General features: G+C 38.7%; 3 protein-coding genes across 3 annotated transcripts; 1 reads left to right on the top strand and 2 right to left on the bottom strand.

Moving 5' to 3' along the window:
• Positions 1–612: 612 nt before the first annotated feature.
• On the bottom strand, positions 613–3,715 carry LOC117571542 (RNA polymerase-associated protein CTR9 homolog). Its single transcript, XM_034253735.2, has 5 exons — positions 3,508–3,715; positions 1,937–3,453; positions 1,797–1,881; positions 1,199–1,656; positions 613–1,135 (listed from the first exon to the last, which is right to left on the bottom strand). The coding sequence occupies exons 1-5, from the start codon at positions 3,604–3,606 to the stop codon at positions 712–714; spliced, it is 2,583 nt and encodes an 860-aa protein (XP_034109626.2). The 5' UTR covers positions 3,607–3,715; the 3' UTR covers positions 613–711.
• Positions 3,716–4,270: 555 nt separating this feature from the next.
• LOC117568672 (cuticle protein 16.5) lies at positions 4,271–5,150 on the top strand. The gene is made up of 3 exons (XM_034249477.2): positions 4,271–4,486; positions 4,567–4,748; positions 4,812–5,150. The coding sequence occupies exons 2-3, from the start codon at positions 4,650–4,652 to the stop codon at positions 5,076–5,078; spliced, it is 366 nt and encodes a 121-aa protein (XP_034105368.1). The 5' UTR covers positions 4,271–4,486; positions 4,567–4,649; the 3' UTR covers positions 5,079–5,150.
• Positions 5,151–9,491: 4,341 nt separating this feature from the next.
• On the bottom strand, positions 9,492–10,098 carry LOC117571029 (uncharacterized). The gene is made up of 3 exons (XM_034252991.2): positions 9,996–10,098; positions 9,827–9,931; positions 9,492–9,765 (listed from the first exon to the last, which is right to left on the bottom strand). The coding sequence occupies exons 1-3, from the start codon at positions 10,048–10,050 to the stop codon at positions 9,623–9,625; spliced, it is 303 nt and encodes a 100-aa protein (XP_034108882.1). The 5' UTR covers positions 10,051–10,098; the 3' UTR covers positions 9,492–9,622.
• Positions 10,099–21,459: the final 11,361 nt, after the last annotated feature.

Raw genomic sequence — 21,459 nt, 5'->3', positions numbered from 1 at the left:
GACACGCAATACACTTTTGGAATTAATTAACGCAACGCAACAAAACCCCAGACAAAGCACCCAAAAGCCTCCAAAATTAAACGCCACATATGTATGTATCTAAACGAAACGAATACGCGAGTATATACATATGTGTGTGTGTGTGTAGGTATCTTGCTTGCTGTCACTCCGATGTCCCTTTGTGCGTGTGTATGTTCGGTTGTGAAGAGTCCACATCCTGCGGCGAAACTTGTCACAGACTAATTTCGTGTCTCAGCTCATAAATTGATATTAATGAGCAAGCATATTTTTTCGCGATGGAATTTGACTTGGTTCGTTTGACTCTGACAGTTACAAAGTGCCTCCTCCAAGTATGTGTAATTTGAGTCGGCGACCAATGTCCTGTGGTTATTTAACATGACTCGACATTCAAATGAACAAACATACATACATGTTTGTCCATGCATGTGCGAGCCCACAGTCCCAAAGCGAAGGGGAGACAGACGAGGTTGGATGGGTGGGTAGACGACGGTCGACGGTCGCTAAGGGAGCTTACACAAATAAATTGTATGGGCAATTTCTGTTTGTACACTTGTTTTACCTCAGGGGGAATGCAAAGAATGCGTTGAGGTTGAGTGCAAATGACAACATTTGCTGGACATCAAATGTCATTGCTTTATTTGTGACTTCGACAAAATACAACAACATTAAATCATTACTTGAATACTTAATTTAATCAGTGTTCATGTTGTTGCGATCAGTCTTATTCTTGCGATCAGTCTTATTCTTACGATTCTTTTTGCCTTCCATTGATTTTCTCACAGATTTAGCACTGTTTTTATATTCCGTTGCGTTTTCATTTCCATCCATTCGAAACAGTTTTTCTAACGATTTCTCCGATTTCTGATTATATTCTTCACACTTTCCCTTCTCAATTTCTTTCCCACGATTATTCTTCTTCTTTCCTACCCAATCTTTAGCAGAATTTGAGTTTTCCTTTTCTCTATCCATTTCTTTTCTACGTTTAACAGGCGGTTCCTCATCAATATTATTATCTTCGTTCTTCCATTCATGGAATCGCAGAAGTTTACATTTCCTCGCCAGCCTTTTGGCCAAATGAAAGGATTCATCCACGTTACCCAAATACTCAAAGAAGCTGCATAAAAGTAAACATTATAAAATGCTCAAAACATCAGACATAACTAAGTGGAAACTTCACCGATTGGCCTGCTTTATATCTCGCTTGGCTCGCTTGAATTCTTCTGTCTCAGGAGATTTGCTGGCGAATACGAGGCCACATTCTTGTTTGATTGTTATGGAGAGATTATAAAGCAGCATCATTTTATGGGGTGCCAAATGACGAGACTTAAGGAGCATTTGCTTTGACTCGCTGACTTGTCCAGTTTGAAAATAAGTTTTTGCCAGAAAATGCATCACTCTGGCGTGATAGTTTTGTGGTAGCAATTGCAAACAATTCAAATATCTAGCAATTGCCTTTTTATAATTATTCAACTCGAGAGCTACATTAGCGTAATTTAATATTGCTTCGGGACATTTGTTGCCCGACTTAACAATTCTCCGGAATATTGTCTGGCCCTGCTTCACTTGGTTGGTTATACAAAGCACAACACCAAGTCCATTTGCTGCCCACACATTACGTTCATTTTTTTGAAAAGCCTGCAAGAAATGTTTAATAATAATGATTAATCAATATTTTCATCTATTTACTGTATGATAAATCGAAAGCGCTTGTTTCAAATATCCATTTTCAGTGATATCCTCCCCCATCGCCTTAAGCCTTTGCGCTTTGATCACACATAAATTAGCCACGGCAATGGACCTTTGCTATTCTTCAAATGCTGAGTGAGCATATCTAAGATTTCGTCAGGTAGATCAAAGTCGCTGCAAAACAAATCTATTAATCATGGTACTGAGAATTATAGATTTTAAGTATTACGGGACTTTATCATTTTCGAAAGCGTTGATTAGATTGCGTTTGATGGCCATGTGGCCCAATCGCACATAGCTGTCGCAATAACTTGGATACTCGGAAATCAATTGAGTGTAGCTTTGGGCAGCCTGTTCGTCCAAATGCAGCGCCTCCAGCACACGTGCTCTGTTAAATCTCAGCGTGAGCATGTTGCTCTGCCAATGCTCTTGGGACGCATCATCTCGCATTGCCAGAGCTTTGTCCAAAGTACGCAGCGCAGCTTTCGGTTGGTTCGAATGCATCTGAAGAGCAGCAACATTGTTCAGCCAATTAATGGGTAAATTGTGTGTGCTGTGCAGACGTCGATGAGTGCTCATTGCCTTGTCATAGCAATCGATGGCGTCTTGCCAAAGTTGCTTGCGCTGATAGATGTCTGCCAAGCTGAGGTGGCTGCAGTAGTCATCCTCTCGCTGTGCCTTTCTGAACAACTGTATTGCCATGTCCTGCGCAGCTGGATCCTCCCGTTGAGCGTAAAGTGCAGCCAGCATGCGCAATGCCTGCGTCTGTTGAGGTAGCGCTCTCAGGAGCGTGCGTAATGCAACTTCTGCCTCATCAAGACGATTGAGTCGTACGCACATTTGTGCCAGTCCCAGATAGGGCAACACATAGCCGGCGGGAGAATGCGTCACTGCTTTTCTATAAAAGGCAAATGCGTCTTCATAGTTCCGATTCACGTGCAAGCCGCGTGCAATTTGAAAGCAGTTTTGTGCCTTCAGCTGTGGATTGTCTGTGAGTCGATATGCAGTTCCAGCCGCTGATTTCATCTTGTCATAGTCGTGGGAGTAGTAAAAATGAGCGGCCAGCCACGTGAGCACGAGAGGGTGTTGATAGTCCATTTCAAATGCGGCACATAGCAAATTTACGGCATCCTTGGTAGCCGCCTGTTGTCTCTTGCGAAGCTTCAAGTGGGCAATGCCAAGCAGAGCATTCAAACTATGTCCATTGCTGGACACTGCCACCTCAAAGGCACGACGAGCACTGTCAAAGTTGCCTATTTTCAGAAAGCAATGACCCATAGCAACGCGCACATCAGCGGGTCCTTGTGGGAAGTTGTAGAATACGCTCTTTATGTGACCCAACGCCAAACGATAATCCTGGCGCTGGTATGCCAAGCAACTGCGTCCTAGGAGCGCCGCCACATTGTGTGGTATTCGTTGGAGAACGGTTGCAAAGCATTGGTCTGCTTCGGCTAACCGTGTGTTGGTCACCATTAGATCAAATCCGCGGCACAACAGAAATTGAGCATCTGTGGGTCCTATTTTCAACTCATCCATTGCCAATACAATGCTCGACAATTTCGCCTGCCACTCTGAGTGCGGCCCTCCCAGCGACTTGCTGATAAGACGTACGAAGTGGCCTGCAAGCATCGTATAAATTTTAAGTAGATCATCCTTGTATCCCGCATAAGTCTTGTAGCCATGGGTGATTGCACTTTGCAAGAGCTCTTCGAAACTTTCCAAATCCCGAACCCTATAGAAGTCCCTCTACAAAGAATGGTAAAGCGTTGTCTACGTCAAAACATATTTATTTTCACTTACTGCTTTTTGTATCCAGTCCTTTAAGTTTGCCCGTTTTTTGATTAGCGATTCGATAAGCTTTTGAATTGCAGTTCCTCCTTTAGAGTCAGAAGTTTCCATAGCTTTGACAATGCTGCCTATTATTGCAAATGACAGCAGTTTCTACGTAAAGATAAGAATATAATAGATGACACTTTTTGGTAGTAGCGATGAATTGACACAAAACTCAAATGTCAAATGTTTTGAGGGTTACAAGAATGAAGTTCGTTAACTTGATATTCCAGCCTAATAAAGTGCAACAGATTGACAACTATTATGAAATTGTCAACATACATATTATTACGATTATTCATTTTTCACATAATATTGATTCAGTTCACAATTAAACTTAAACTTATTTATCGCCTATCGATTGTGACAAATATCAACAGTTATCCACCGCTACTTATGCATCTTATGAGTCATAGTTATGACACTTGCACTTTCTCGATACTATCGATCACCGTGACAAACCGATGACATGCATATGTATATCAAAATATCTACTAAAAATCTTTAGTCGCATTATTATTAATAGAATATACATTGCATTTAATTTTGTGTATACTGCGACACCACGATACTTATAATTTGTGTTTCATGCAAAGTCATTTTATTTTCTCTTTCTTTGAGTTGTTTTCAACACCAGCTATTGTCTCATTTTCCCCCGCATCCGAGGGCCAATGTCAATGTCAAAGTAACAACAATCGTTGTAAATAAAGGTTCATGACGTAAATTACATACAAACAAACATATGTACATACATATGTACAATTATGGAACGGCTTCCAATTGTACGTTGTAGGTTATTATTATTAATTTTTGTATTTCTGTCTTTTGCTTTTGGTTTGAGATTCGTGGTCGGTAATATTGCTTGTCACCTTTGAGTTGGGCACGAAACGACGCAACGATTTCGAAATCAATAAGCCTAAGTTTCCTCCTAAAAATAGACATCCATTAGGTGAGTAATGAGCACACTTGTGTGTGTTTGTGTCAAGTGCGAAACCAAAGTGAACAATGCAAATCCATTCGACGTGGCAGATTAGTATACTTGGCGCTACCAATTCACATCCGCATCAAGAGAACTTGTTCTTAAGCTCCGTTTAGTTCAGATCGGACTATAAATGTGGCGACCCGACTGTAGAACAGTATCAGTCAACGCACTTCAATCTTTCAGAACGTTCGTCGTCTCAACAACCCAAAACAACTCAATCAACATGAAAGTGAGTTTATCTGCATATATAGTAGATATTGTTGATGAATACATGTAACTTTTTTCTATATAGTTCCTCATCTGTTTGGCTCTGTTCGTCGCCGTGGCTCAGGCTCATGTTGTGGCCCCCGTTACCACCTATGCTGCTGCTCCAGCTCTGACCTATGCTGCTCCCTCAGTCTACTCGGCAGCGATTCCTCGTGCCTACACCGCATATGCTGCAGCTCCATCCGTTTACTCCTCCTCTTACGTTGCGCCTTCGGTGTACTCCTCGTATGCCGCTCCAATTACCACCTACGCCGCTGCTCCCGCCGTTGTCTCCACGCTGCTGAAGAAATAAATCGATCAATCCGAATCCACATCCGAGTCCAAAAACATGATATGCAAATTGAAATATGTCAGAATAAATTGAGCTGAAATTAAGATTGACGTAAGGTTTTATTTGATCCGAAACAAGCGTGAGGCGATTAACGGATTACACGAGTGCTCGCCCAATCCGTTGAATATGACTATCGAATAAGCGACAACACAATTGAATATTCAATCGTATAAAGCCTGACAACAGCAACTTTGACAACATTTGGAAATACGAATACGATTATCATCGCCTTCTTCCATTCATTCTAAAGATATTTAACTTGGGCCCAGTTATAAGTCCACTTTGAACTGGAATTGTTTGTATGCTTGGGGCATGAATCCATTTAGACGTTAATGCTATGCAAATGAATTATAATGGGACAGCGACACACACTCACCCCATGCTTTGAGGTCGTAATCCGCACTTAATTGCTCTACACGCACTCACTGTTTAGAGATGCCAACTAATCACCCAAGTAGCAAGTGAGTACACATTGATTTTGCTTTATTCAAATTGTGTTAACTGCCTGCAAAAGCCAGACAGCATTAATATTCTAAGAAGGCAGTGAGATTTCAAATTCATTTGCAAAAATACAGTTTCAGCAAACGGTTTCCGTTGCGCCATTTCCGGTGGGAAGAGCAGCGATTATGCACAACAAAAGTTTTCCTCTTGTTTAGTGAAACATTTTCGCTGTTTTTTTTTTTTTTGGGGATGAGCGCAAAACTTTTACCTAAATCACTTAGGCCAAAAACAAGTGTCGGAATGTCGAAAAATCACGGAAAAGCAGACAGACGACGACGATGAAGTCGACGTCGACGTCAACAACGACGCAGACAGCGACTGTGACTGCGACTACGACTGCTGGGAGTCAACCGGAAAAGTTTGAGGAAGAAAACTTTGGCAACAGTTGCGAGTGCTTCATCAGCCTATTACAAATATGATGTTATTTATAGTAACAAGTTGTGTTGTGTTGCTCCAAAATTAAATTCCATATTTGGCACGACTTTCGACTTTCAAAGGTCTGAAGTTCTCTTTTAGTATCAGTTTTATTCACACATAACATATTTACGTATGATGGGGTCTTGAGCTAATCAGTCTTTCAGTGTGACCTATTTGATTTATTTCAGAGGCAATTTCAAAGACATCTTACTATATAAGTATGATACGCGCAAATGAATTGAAAACAACTTGCATCACACAAAAACAAATGAAAACAGCTTAAAAACAATCGAAAAATCATGTCTGCATTTTCATTTCAAGCATAAATTGTAAAAAGGCTAAAAAGTATTTATAAGCTATAATTTGAAGAGAGAGAAGAGGGTCGAGCAGAAAGAGAATAGCTATAAAGTATCTTTATACTCAACATTCTGGAATAACCTTTTCCGCCTTTTCGTGGCAATAATTAAGCCTACGGCAAGTGAAGTGCATATCAAACAAGTTCGCGTGCATTTGACTGTGTCTCAAGAGCTTGCCACGCCCACCCATTATTACGCCTCTCTCACCTCTGGCAAGCTCTTGCAAAAGGGAATTTAAACCCTTTTACACGTTCGCTGTTTCCCATTTGTTGTTCATGATTTTCTTGTTTGTTTGTTTGTCTGTCGCAAAAACCTCTTGACAATGGTGATTCTGTCATGGCCGTGTTCTCAGCCTTAGCTGAGCGAGTCCTTGTGATCCAGACACAATGGCCACGGACCAAATCAGTCTGAAGTGCATTTGTGCAGAAACTCAAAAGAAATTACGTGAAAAACGAAGATGCACCTCAAATTAGAATGTAAATCAACAGAGTCTTTACGTCTTTAATTCACTTATTTTGGTTGTCACTTTTTTATTTAGACGCATGACTAACAAGTTATATAAAGCTGATATTTTTGTTTTTAAAGTCAAATTGAATTTCTAATTGTTTATTCCTTGACATTGTTTTCTAATTGAGTCAAACTTTTCTCTATAATTTATTTATGAATGTTGACAAATCAGGCAAACAAATAAATTTGAGGTTAAATATTTCTTAAGTGACGCATTAAATATTTAGTCATGTTTTTGTGACAATTGCAAAAATAATTAAATTATTCATAAAACACAAACGAATACTAAATAATTCACTTGAGTAGCTCAACATTCACAGTTAAACTGTGGCATACTTTAATACTTTCGTAAATATGCATAGGAAGATATTCCGTTGTCGTTTTGTTAACTCATTCTTACTCTCAACCCTTGCTAAATTCATTCCCATTCCGATTCCGATTCCCTTTCGCATTCGCATTCCGAACTGCCAACACCCAACTGAAAGTTTGTGCCGCACCAAATCAAATGTCGATTATCGGCTAGTTAGTTGCACTCACAGGACCTTTTCTAAAGACGCAGCCTGGAAACTCTTCACATTAGCAGAAGGCAAATGGCGCCTGGCACTGAATATGCGCTTCCTGCCTGCGATGCCATCTTCCACTTCCACTTCCGCAGCTACCTCAGTCCAAAGATACTCGGTATACTTCGCCTCTTCCTCTATCTATCTCCTTCCCATTCTTGGGCCGGGGACGTTAGCACCGAGCTGCCACTTCGACTGGCACTCATTATCAGCGTGTTTGTTTTATGAAGGTCGTTTCGAACAGCACGAACAACCCGAACAGCCCCCCTCAACAGCACAAAAGGATTCAAGGCACGCACGCACATAGCAAGGAAATACACCCCAACATTGCCCTAGCCCTACATTCTATTGGAGCTGCTCCTTTGCTAATTGTTTTTGTCGTTGTCATCGTCTTCGTCGTTGTCGTCGTCGTCGTCATCATTCTCACCATTTTCGCCAACGTCAAATGCGCCGTTTGCCATTGTTATCTGCTGCTCCTGCCTCAGTGCCATCTTCATGTCTAGCTCTTGCCACTCTTCCTGATCCATCTGTTTATGTGCCTTTGCTTTATGACACTTTTGTAGAACTACCCTCCACTTTGTCCATCTTTGGGATATCTTTTCAAAATCAAACATTTCGCTTGTCCAGCAAACCAAAAATTTGTCCTTGCTTTACAAAGTGCTAATAGGGCAGCTGTCAGAGGATGTGGATGAGCCCCAAGTTAATCATAATTGCGTATGACAACAGTCAAAGGAAATCTGAAAACAACTTCAGGCGTGCGCTCTCTCTCTCTCTCTCTCTCCTCTTGTTGTTGGGCCACGAGTTCTTTCGGGGGGAGCACATTAAATTATGGCGCATTATTGACAGTTTATCAAATTGATTTAACAAAGCGTATTGTTGTTGTTATTGCTGGTTGCTGGTAGCTTTCCACACCCTCCAACAAACCAACCAGTCGCCCCCTCATCCAGTGCTGGGTGTGTGCTTGCTTCTTGTGTATTTTAAGCATCCTTAAGTGGTCATGATAAATGTTATGGCTCTTTCTCTAGTTTCCCCCCTCCCCGGTCCCACTCAGCCTTTCCTTTTGTCGACTGTGTTTGTGAGAATGCGTACATGTGTGTGTGTGTGTGTGAATTTATGTAATGCGCAAAGTTAAAGCATACTTTTCGGCTGTTTGCTTTATGTTTTTGTTGCCGTTGCTCTGCAAAATTTAGTTCATTTTAGTTATTGTTTGTACGACAAAGTGCGTTAAATTGTCTGTTGTTTTATTAATTTAAACAAAGCTGGCCAAAAAAGTTAACAAACTTTTAGGCATTCTTCATATGAAATGAGTTTACAGCAGAGCTAAAGTAATACATAGTTAAAAGAGCAGATATCTATAATATATGTACCATGTATTCGTATACGTATTAATAGTGAATAGAGCGCTGTTCATATTTATGAGTCAATCCAAGGAGATACTGAAGGAAAAGCTCATATACAGCACATTTTTCACCTTTTGCAAGATTGCTTTTAATTCTTGTTGCTATGCGCTTTGCTCTCGTTCTTCCTCTCGAAATTAAGCCAGTTACGTAGCGGAAGTCATGTTAGCTCAGGCACACCCCTTATTACCCCTCGGGTGGTATTGTGAATTTGCATAAAAGGCGCTATTTTAGTGGAATACAGCAAAGGAACGAAGGACCGAACCTGAAACATACTTCACTTGAGCTGTAGCTGTAGCTGTAATAAAATATTTTCGTTTTTTCTTTCTTTTTTTTTCTTGGACCAGAGCTCCGAAGGCAAAAGGCAAAAGTGAAAAGAAAAAGTTCATAGGAAAACAGCGCTACAAACGAAGACGAAAAGCACAAAAGGAAACAGCAGCACATGGAGTTTTTCCTAGTGTGTGTCTCTCGCTCTCTCGTTCTTTCTCTCTGTGTGGAATTTAGTTTACGGAAACGGAAATGGAAGCTCCACGTCACCATATTGCCCGCAGATGAACGCTAGCAGCTTACTGCAGCTGCTGACCTTCCTCTACCCACTTTAACTCTCCTGGTGACCTTCTCTTATTTTGGCTTTTTAAAAACTTTTTACTTATTCGCTTTGTTCTCATGGTAAAATATCTAGCGGATGGCGACCTTCCAGTCTCACTTCACTTTTCTGCTAATCCCTATCCTCAAGTATAACTGCAATTGCAGCTCAGCTCAATCGCTCAGCAGCAGCCATCGTTAGTCTGGGAGAGAAGCATACTCTGTTGCTCCAGTTCCAATTCGAAGTCTTCCTCCGGCACTATCCTTGCCCTTCTCCTCTGGGATTTGCACATTTCCCAGTAATTGCAGCAATAAATGAAGACACCTGCAAACAATACACGTTCTGTGGCCTGTCAATCGAATTCCTTGTACTGCACTAAACTCACTTATACAGGTGAGCAACAACCAGGTCACAGTGGCAATTACCACCATAAAGTTATATTTGGATGCTTCTGCTTCGCCATCGTTGGCGTTGTGACTTCTACTCGCAACTGTTGGGTTGATTTTCATGTCAATAGCTGTCGTATTTCATTTGCAAATATTTACAATGCCAACCTTCGATTTGTCCTGGCTGATTTCTTAAATCGTTAATTGCAGCTTGACTTCGCATGGCTTTAACTTCTTCTCCTCAAAATGTTATGGGCAACTGATTTTTGAATAGTTGTGCCATTTGAAATGACTGAGAAGTAAAATCAGCTTGCGCAACTAGTCTGTAATCCATTGCTTTTTGAATTTATTCAATTGGTAATGAATACTTATAATATTATTTTTATATTTAGCAAAACAGTATGGCAATCCGTAATTTAGCTGCAACTGTTTTGGGGCCGTTTATCATTTGCCGCATTGCATGTCTTTAGCTCATATATCAATATCGTCCTATGGGTAACTCTTAACTTATTTATACATAAAACTAAACAATAATATTGACGAAATTATTGGCGACGCCCCAAGAAATTCACTCTACTATTATATCCAGACGTATTTTAAGTATTTCGTGCGCTTTGGCTTGCGTGAGAGCTAAGTTCGAGAGAGTGTTGAGAGAAGGAACATCGTGACCACTGCAGAAAACAAAAAAGAAAACAGTATACTATAATTACTTGCATAAGCATTTAATGTGGACTGAGTCTAATTGGAGGAGGAAGCGTACGATAAATCGTTTTCTGCGATCCATTTATGAGGATTTTCTTTGCTTTTTGTCGGTAAAAAAGTAAAAAGATGGCAAAGGATAAATGAAATGTCTCAAAAGTAGCTCAAGTGCATGCATCTTACTCTGCATTCAAATTTTTTGCCAGGGTATGAGAACTTGTTGAGCTATGACAAGTGAATGAATGAATTTTGACTAAATGTAACCGTTTTAATTCATGGATGTAAGTAGCAGTTTCTTCATAATTATACTTCATTAGTCTTGCCAGTTTTCTATTGCGCACTTTAAGAGCCACTTGGAATCAAAAATCTGCATACAGAGCATGTAATTTAGTCCTATCCAACATGCATACATTCTTGCATCCCCCACACACTCACACGCTCACACACTCAAACGAAATCAAAGAAGCTTCAATGGCAGGTAGCCATAGAAGAGTATCCTTTTCAAAATCCCATCGGACCTTTCTACCCCGCGCTTAACTTAGCGCTCAGCTTTGTGTGGTTAATCTCTCTCTCTCTCTCTCTTCCTGTCCCTCTCTGTCTCGCTCGCTTTATCTCTTATGCTTCCCTCACTCCATCCCTAAGCATTTATCCGCGTGAATCCGCTGCGCTTGCCTTCTGACGTAATGAAATAAAATATTTAAGCTCGCAATGCTTGAATGAGCCACTCCGCTAGTGAGTGGCACTGCTCTCGGATTTGTAGTTGTTTTTTATTTTTTTGCATGTGAACACGCAACATGCTGGAGAACAAGTGAGTCTTTCACCTCGTATAGGAAGTGTTCTGTGTAACATCTCACTAGGTTATATCTAACATGTACTTCACTGTTATCTAAGATGTTCAAAGAATTTTTCAAATCATGGATTGATGGTTTATTCAAAAAAAAAAATTTATCTTAAATTTTGGAAATTCATGACAATATAATTGAAATTGAGTCCTGAACTCAAAATTTCGAATACAAAACAAACATGCATTAAATTTAGATTGTTAAAAAAAAAATAAAATAAAGAAATATAAATTATTTTTATATTACTTTTTTATTTTTTTTTTATTAAATTTTTAAAGTGACTGGGATAAATGAACCAAGGACTTGCGACCACATTGCAAAATGATTCGCTACATCTTTATTTACTGAGCTAAGCTTCAAACTATATTTTAGAATATAACTATACTATAAAAGGCGAATATTCTCCCATGAATTGAAATTCTGGCTTTAACCCTCTGAAAAATAATACAATACTTTAACTGGAAATAAGCACACATAGTGTAAATACTTATTTTAAACAGACCTTAGTGCATTTCAAAGTCGTAGTTCTTGCTGTACAGCTCCAGAGAGAATGGAAAGAGTGTGCTTAACTTTATGCAATGTTGCATAACACGTTACGGTTCTCGTTGCCACGGCTGCAGCTGGTGCAGAGTAACTGCTATTATTGCAGCAAACAGCAGCAGGAGCAGCAGTAGTGACAAGCATTGCGTATATAAGGATTAGGATTTGATTCTGTCCCCAGCTAAAGCGCAGCTCGCAACTGTGGCGGATTTTGGGGTATGCAACTGGCCTCAACACTTCACACAAGCAGCGCTCACAGCGAGTCTCTGGGCTCTAGGCAACTTCCTCATGTGATTCAGCTTTCTAGCCTTTGCCTTACTACCCTTCCTGCACCTGCACCTGCACGTCCGGCGCATCCAAATGCAGCGCCAGCAAACGTGCTGACGCCTAACAAAAGTAACCATTCTCTTCGAACATTTGCTGTCAAATCAAAATTTATTTGGCAGTACATTCGATTTTGGCAATTTGGGTGGAACACACAGCACAGCGCAGCCAGGAACAACAAAAAAATAGAGCACGTCAAAAACAGAGACGGAAGTGCCAAGCTCTACGTGATACGGTTTGGTGAGTTGGTCGAGAGCTGGCCGCTCTGAAAGACTGGCCCAGAAATTGAAAATAAAGTGAGCGGTTTGCTCTTGTGCGATTGTGAAACATTTCATGCAAATTGGAATCCAGCTTTAAACTGCAACAAAAATCAGAGAAGCTGTCGAAACTTTTTCACTTTTCCATTTACTAACTAAACTGAACTTCATTTTTGAGCTTTCTCGTTCCTCGTTTTGCATTTTTAAATTGCTTAATTTCTCTATCTTTGAAGTCATTAAATTCTTTGCATTTTTGGTGTCTGAAAACATTTTCGACTTTAAATTTGCCGAAAGTAGAAATGAAAGCAGCGAAAAGTGAAAACAAACGCAAATTACAAAAGCGCCAAACTAAATAAATTTTAGACGCATTCGAGCGGCAATGCAACAATTTTTAATTACCATTTAGGCGCTCGAACGAGCACAACATAAACCAGAGAACACACAACTGAGAACTGAGAACAGAGAAGCCAGTAGAGGAGGAAGACAAAAAAAAAAAAAAAAAATCCCAGAAAGAAAGAAATTTATACTGAAATCGCCCAAATCGCTGGCAGCGCTTTACAGGCCCATTCTGCCTCGATTTTGCTGCTGTATTTTTTAGGTATTAAAAAATTAAAAAGCGCACAAAAAAAAGTCTGAAGCAGACAGAAATAAAGGCAGGCACCAAATAAAAGACACAAAAAGCAAGTGAAAAAAAAACGCTGGGGAAATTAAGTCAATGTCCTGCGGGGTCAGTTGCGTTTGGATAAATGTAATTAACCTTTAGGATAAGCATTGAGTTGGGTCTTTGATAATGAACGGCGATGGAGAGTGTGAATTGCGGAACAGAGAAAGAAATGCTAGTAAGTGGCATTTAAAAGCCTTACTTCTACTTCAAAGTTTGAAGTTCAAACAGTTGGCATTCATAATACGTGGAAATAATAATACGTGTGGAAATATTCAAATTTTTCAAAGATTTTATTAGTTTTGTTTACAATCGCTTTGTAGGCTTTATAATATATCCACAGTTTAAATAGCAACAAAAAGTGTTTTATTCAATATTTTTGTATTACGATTTAATTAGTTTTTTAAGAATACAAATAAAAGTACTCGCAAAAATACAATACATACAATATACATACATATATCCAGAGTTAAGAAGAGAAGAAGTAATAAAAATAACTTTTTTCAATATTTTTGAATTACGATTTAATTAGTTTTATTTGCAATAAAATAGGCAAACGTTAATCATGTTTTCATTAAAGTGTCGAGTGTGCTCGACTGTAAGATACCCGCGGGTAGCGGGTATAAAAATAAAAATAATAATATATTCGAAAATATTCTTCAAAAATAACTTACAAGATTTTATTAGATTAGTTTGCAATCGCTTTATAGGCAAGTATAAATCAATATTTCAATAATGCTTCGAATGATATAATTTAGAGTCATATATAAAGAATAAAAATAAAAATACTTGTGAAAATATAATATAACAATATATGTGTAATTCTCTGACTGATGTCGCGTGCGACCATCTTTTAAGTAATGGTTATTCTTAAAGCTTTGCACTATTTTTAGAGTTAAGATTGATTTAGGAACTTGTTTTGTTTTACGATAAAATATATAAATTTCTTAATTTTTTGGTTTTGCGTACGAATTTGTTAATTTCCTCAATTATCAGACCAGAAAACAAAACAGAACAAAAATTCCAAAACCATTCTTAGCTCTAATTAAAGTACTAATCTAGAGCTATAAAAAAAATCCTTTTATTTTTTAATTGTTTCAGGTTATTTTTTTTACTGTAAAGATGGTCGCACGTGACATCCGTCAGAGAATTACTCATATGTCCAAAATTAAGTAATGAAAATAACTTTGTTCAATATTTTTGTATTAAGATTTAATTAGTTTTGTTTGCAATCGCTTAATAGGCAAACATTAATCATGGTTTCATTAATGCTTCGAATGGTGTAACTTTAAGTTACTAGGAGCACACATATTGAGATAGAATGAATGAATTTGCAAATGACTTGTGCTTAATCTGATGGGCGGGTCAGAGGCGGATCCTTTAGTACGTTCCGCAAGAGATATTCATCACCGTAAATAGACCGAACCACATCATTAGGGCAGCCGCCTTGCGAATTAATTACAATGAGGCGAAGGTGTAAAACTCGATGAAGAACAAGGAACATCATTGACAACCAACCAAGGCGGCTGCTGCCTCGCAATGGAAGCGTTGCTGTAATTACCTTTGGTTACACACACATACACACATACTTACACAATCTACACATTGTTATAGGAAACACACACACACACACACATATACACACATAATTAACTTGATAATGAGGACAAACTCGTAGTCGAAGCCGGACCCGGGCTAAGTTGTCGCAAAGGCGCAAAATGTATGTAATGGTGTGTTAGTTCTTGTAGATGTCGATGTTGTTGTTGTTGTTGTTGTAGCTTTAGCTGGAGATGTGCTGTGCGGTTAGCTGTGGGTACCGTCTCTGTTGCGCTTTGTTTGCCATGATAATTACTTCCGGTTCGCCAGCAAAATGACAGCCGGAATTCGTAATTGCTTTCAAGCGTTTGAGGCCTGCTCTCAGTTTGAACCCTTTGATTTGCAATTTACTGCCACACACAGAACACAAAAGCAAAAAAAAAAGAGGAAATAAAAACGAAGCCGAGACAAAATAACCCTAAAACCAAGTGGCTGGCTTTACCTTTGGTGTTCAATGTAACCGATTGCACAGGAGTTACAGTAAGTCTTACGCATTTGACCCAATTGTCGGGTAAGCCACATAGTAGCAAGGTGCGAAAAGCTCGGACACTATGCGACAAATTGCAATCGATTTTGCAGCCAGGTGAAAAACGCAACACAAAGACCGCAAGGAATACAAGTTGTTATTATGCAAATGCGGTGAGTGAAATTCCTGACTATCTTTCTGCACTGACTTTAAACTGGCAAATTGTGTTTACGATATCTACCAAACTGACTAAGATTATGAGCAAAACAAAGCATATAATCCAATCCAACAGGGTGCAGTGAACCATTTTAATAGTCTTTTAATTTCGCAAAAGTTGTTTGTATTATAATCTATATCTTGGGAGTTTTAGATTTGGTGGTTTTTATTTGTAATTTCAACGCGAGTTCTGTGAAACAATTGCCATCGAAAGAATTAATATTTAAGCAGTAAGTTGGATTGCAGTAAATGCTAATTAATAGCGGTTGGATGTCCTTGCTTTTTCCAGCGCACTGTGGAGATTTCGACTTGTTTTTCTTGCTGAAACTTATATCTCAAGTTCGAATAAGATATTTATATTTTTTGCAAGAGATTTACGAAACGTTGAAATATTAAATTTAGAAAGATACACTTTACATCTTCAACTAAAAAAAAAAATGAAATACATTTGTTAAATAGATCAATGCGGTTGATGGCGTGAATAAGTATTGGTTTAATATAATTATTATAAAGAATACGATTCTGAATTATGTCACTGGCCACAAAAACAAATTCTGCACGATTCCTCAATACCAACAGGATTTTTCCTAATGCCAACGAAGCAAGGCACGGATATGTAGAGCATCTATCGGTTACGAGTTGTAAGTTCATATTAACTCAGTTAGCACAACATTAAATACTTCAGATATACATTAATATTAACCTGAACTATAATATATGTTTAAAATTGAATGCTGAATACGGAACCTACGCGCTGATTTGTATTGACTTAGTTATGTCTTAAGATCTGCGATATTTAGTATTGTTAGTTATAGTTGCTATCGATAAACGTTCTCGATTGCGGAACCTAATTTTACACTTATTAGCAACTGGGCAATGAAGTGTGATTAGAATGTGAAATAGAGTTTAAAATATAGCAAGAAAGCCACTGTGAAATTATACCAAATTAATATACCAAAAATACTAAAATGAATCGATATAGTATTCAAAATATGCCAAATAGTACATAATACACCATATTAACAATCAAAGCAACTAAGAACCGACAGCAACAGCCGCCACCAAATTTATTACAAGTTATTGTTGTATGAGATGTAAGATGTACTCATAGCTTGCGGTTATGTATTACATACTATGCGAGATGACTATTTCAAATATAAAAAATTATATATGAGCATTAAAACTTTGTAAATTTTCAAAGTTTTGAAAAATATGTACATTTATGCCAATAAAAATAGGTCAAGATCTCCATAGTGCAGCACTCCAGCATTGGTTATATCATTCTAGATTCGTGAAGTTTTTCAACTGACAAATGATTGCCAGGGACCTTGGGAATTAGTATTCGTATTTGTAAGGTTCCGGCTTGAACTTTAAGGCGCAGCTGATAACTCTTTAACGTGGCTTAAATATTAATAGCATATTATGTATACGCCGCGTGCAGTTCAAGGCAATTCGACAGTCCCGCTGGGAATTTGATGGTCTTAAATTTATATAAAATATATGTAATATCCTACTGCATTTGGGGCCCATTTGAGGCGTTGGTTTAATATTTATAGCAAATCCCGAGGGTCAGTGGCTTTTGTGTCTATTTGGAAATTTAAGCACGCAAAAGGTTCGCATTTTAAATGACAAACTGACGTTATCTTGACGCCGAGTCAGAACGCAGGACGTATTACGCCAGGGAAAGGCTTTGAAGTACGAGTATTAGTGATTGTAATCTAAGCTATGCACAGCAATCGAACGGAGTGGAATGCCATTTCACAAGAGATACCAAGTGGCTATTAATTGATTTAACAGCCTTTTAAGTCTTTCCGAGCATGATGAACTAATTCGTTTGTTCGCCCAACTTTTGCAACACCTTCAAACACATCTCTCATCCACTCGAATATAGAAGTATAGAGAGAGTGTGCGTTTCAATTAATGCAGTCATGTATCTCCATGTGAAAGCAAAGCTCTTTCTTGTTTCTGGGCTGATTCCATAATTCTTTTTGACATTCTCTTTGACATAAACTACTTTTCGTGCTCGTATTTTTCCCGATGAAATTGTCGCACACATTTTTTGCAGTGCTTATTGCAAATTAATTACATCCTCTTTCATTTTCTATGTACACTCGATATCCCCATTGATTCATAAACATCGCCATGCACTTCACCCAGTTGCCAGCCTCCTTTTAGTCTTTATGTTTGTCAGTGCAGTTTGCTCAATTGCAATTACAGCAACAAGCCATATTGCTAGGTTGGCCAAAGGATTAGGCGTTTGGCTTTGGTTTCAGCTTGGGTTAGCTGACAGGTTTGCATATTTCATAGTAGCTACGCATAAGTGACACTTGTCAAAACACATTTTCCACACCTACCCCACACTCTGTTGTTGTTGTCCCATCGCTGTCAATCCTTTCCCCTCCGCTTTATCACACACATGGCCGAGAGCAAAAAAGCATATTTCAAGTGCGGCACTTCATGTGCGTCAAACAGAGAGCCGAGTGCACAATATGTGTGTGCACATGTAGTTATAGAGTTAGACAGAGACAGATGCAGACCTGGCATTTCAACTGTGCAAGAGAGAGAGAGGGTGCACTATCAAAAAGCGAAGCGAACAGAAAAAGTGCTCAAGTCGAAAGCCCTTGAGTTGTTTTGCAACATTTGAACACGTCAAGTTTTTAAGGTCAACATGTCGCTGCCAGGCAGAGGCAGGCAGGACGATAGAAGCAGGCAGAATGTAGCAGACTAAGCCCAGACTAAAATATTAGTTGCAACGGAGGAGCGTGTGCAGTTTTCCTCACTTATCCACTTGCACAATTTTGCCAGATTGCTGGATTAATATCGTTTATCAGTGGCCGAGTTCGGGGTCTCTCCCCATGCGTTTCAAATTTGCTGTTCGTAACTTAAAGCTCTCAGTTCAGCTGAGTTCAGCAGTTAGCATTTCAGTTTGAGTTGCACTCCAAGTACTTAGTTGAACCGAGTAATTCATTACAATTGCATTTTCGGCCACTGGAAAAGTTCAGCGCGCGGTTTCCAAATGTTCTTCAACAACTTTTCAGTAGCTGCATCGGGCTGCGTTTATCATGGACGTAGCTTTGGTGGGGTTATTAGAGAAAAGAGTTGAGGACTATTTACTTTTTCAGCCTTCTGTTGGATCTCTTATCTTAATTCATTTCACTATCGTTAGGGGAATCACTATTGTATTACCATTTCCCCTTTGCCTTTCGATTATTCAAACATGTCCTGTGAGCGGGGAGATTGTTTTTACACTTTAAGTATGTGTGTATGCGTGTCCTGTTGGTAGCAAACACTTTTTCGTATAATTTTCTCAAAAGAATGTTAGACAAACCGCTTTGTTGGCAACAATTTGGGTTAAAACTTAAGTGTTTTGCTTCGAGTTGCCGCATTGCCCTTTTTGTCATTTTCGCCAAAGTCTGGCTCTTAAATTCTTTGGCCCTGCAGTGCTTTGCCTCGCTAAAACCATCTAACTAGTTAGCCAGGGACGGATACGCGATGGTGAAAGGAGAAGGTTAAAAGCAGGGGCAAAAAATAACAACAAATTGCGTTGGGAAAGCTAAAGCTTTGCTGCTGTATTTAGTTGATTTTCTTTACTTTTGTTGTTTTTGTTGTTGTTGTGCTTTGTGCTTTCCACTCACATTCTCGAGCGAAAAAGATACACAAATTGTCCTTTGCTGCTTTGGCCTTTTGTGCTCCGAAAAATTGGTAAAATGTACTTTCACTTGTAGCTTGTCGTAACCCTCAAAATGAAAAGTATTTTAAAGAGAAAATCAGTTAAGCAGCTTTTCCTTAAAAAATAATTACCATGGATATTGCAGTTCACTCTATTTGTCTTTCATTTCTCACACCATTTTTAGCTCGCAAATAGTTTGCGCACATTCGTTTGTTTGGCATTTAGGACATTGTGTTCTGCTAATTTGATTGAAAGTTTGATCAAGTTTAGCCTAAAACTTGGATATGCCGCAATGCCGAGGCCACATCAAAGCGTGAAGAGCAACCAAAGTTGATCCAATTACATGCAACCAAACCTTTAACCCAGCCCATGCATACATACATACATATGTATATCCAAATGTTTAAGACTAACTAGTGCTTCCCCACTCTCGCTCTCTCTCTGGTTGTGACTCAGACCATAAGTAGATAAATTTGTTTGTTCACATTTGGGGCAGCTTTATTGGTATGTGCTGAGCGTAACTTAACTAATTTTAAAGTTTTTGAAATTAGATCTGCAAGTGTGCGTGTCTGTTTTGTGTGCGACTGTGTGTGTGTGTGTGACGTTAAGTTACCGAAAGTTTCGAGCACAACTGATTTGGCTTTCGCTTGGCATGAAATTAGTTGCAATTTTCGGCATCTGGGGAAAATTTCACCATTTGGATGCAGCCAGTACTGAGTGGAAAAGGAGGAAATTATCTACAGCAGCTTGCGGTTTCGAGTCATCATCGTCATCATCATCAGGAATGACACTTTCGAAGTTTAAAAGGATTTTAGAAGCAAGTGCAGTGCTTGCTAAATATTTTGTGAGCCCCTCCAAATTGATGCGTTTCTTGGTGAAATGTGCCCTAAATGCAATTCCAAAGTTTCAAATTTAATAATAATTTATCGTTTCGCGTTCCATTCCATTGTTTCTCTACCACAGACAAGAATGTGGCTTTCGGCAAATGCAACCCTGCGAAATTTATAACTTTCGAATGGGTTATCGATTATTGTTTAGTATCGCAAAAATTTATTTGACAACTTTCAGTTCTGATTGTTATTGAAAAAGCGAATTATGGTTATAATAGAGATTGAAGATGAATCGCTGCCGGTAGCCAAGCTTAACACGGGCATCCTGAATATCAACGGCAATTCGAACATATTAAAAATACAACGAAATCATGGAATCATCAACCTCAATGGCGACTCTGCGCACATTTATCTGGACGGAGGACTGGATAAACATTCTGAGGAACATGTGACTGCCAATGATTTGCTGTACCTGATCGTCGAAGTGGTTGAGCTGCTGATTATAATGCTGATATTTTATATAATATTTAGCAATGTCAACTTCTAGACGAGTCACTCAATTAAATGACCAATTTACAAACATACACATAATTTATATAGTAACATGTTTCTTATTGAACGGTGAATTAAGATAATTCAATGCAAAAATTTTCTATGTGTGATACATATTACATTTTCTTTATGTGCGAAAAAGCTCTTGCTATCAATATAGGTTAAAGCCTGTGATGATACATATGTATTATTATTTAGATTTAATGGTAGTTGTAAGTTCTAGCTTAGAGTATTTTTTGTTGCAGTGTATTTGAAGACTGCGTTAGATTTGTGAATAGATGCCAGCTTAATAGGTTCTACCTTTCAGGTTTTGCGATAATAGTTCAGAAAGTGAATGAATCAGTCACTCAGGTTAACTTTATATAGAAGATATAGGTAGCAAGCACATCAATGAAATGTTAACCAATAGTAAACCTTAAACAGCTCAGTTTCTCTAAAGTTTCTGTTACTTTTTATTGCCTTGAAAGTTCTCCTCGCAACTTCGACGAATTCTACACCAGATGCGGGATATTCGCCCGTTAACCAAGTTAACAAATCCACACCGCTTTTTTTACCCTTGTTTCAGAGTCTTGATTACACTTTGGTCGCTCATAAATTTGTATCAGGGCAAAAAATGTTTCAGGAAGTTGCCTTCTCGTTCAGAAATGGCCAATATAAAGGGAAAAGTTTTTTTTTTATTTCACCTGGGCGATTAAAAGTGAAACTTGAGCACTGCAATGTTTGAAAGTTCATATGCATAACTGAATAGAATGATGGGAGTCATAAAACTTTTAGTGTATTATCTACGTTTTATTAAATCTACATATTTATCCAAGATCTTAAAACTGATATAAACAAATGTACTAAGATCCCCATTTGGATTGAATTGAATGTACAATTTCTTTGTTGTCAATATGTGAAAACTGACAAATGCCAATTAATAAATTCAGAGTCCGTTTGAGCCTGGTTCCAGTGGGAGGAAATCGTTTTCTGATGAGCT

This window comes from Drosophila albomicans, chromosome 3 (assembly GCF_009650485.2).
Source record: "Drosophila albomicans strain 15112-1751.03 chromosome 3, ASM965048v2, whole genome shotgun sequence".
Taxonomy (NCBI): domain Eukaryota; kingdom Metazoa; phylum Arthropoda; class Insecta; order Diptera; family Drosophilidae; genus Drosophila; species Drosophila albomicans.
This window is presented reverse-complemented; position numbering and strand designations above follow the sequence as displayed.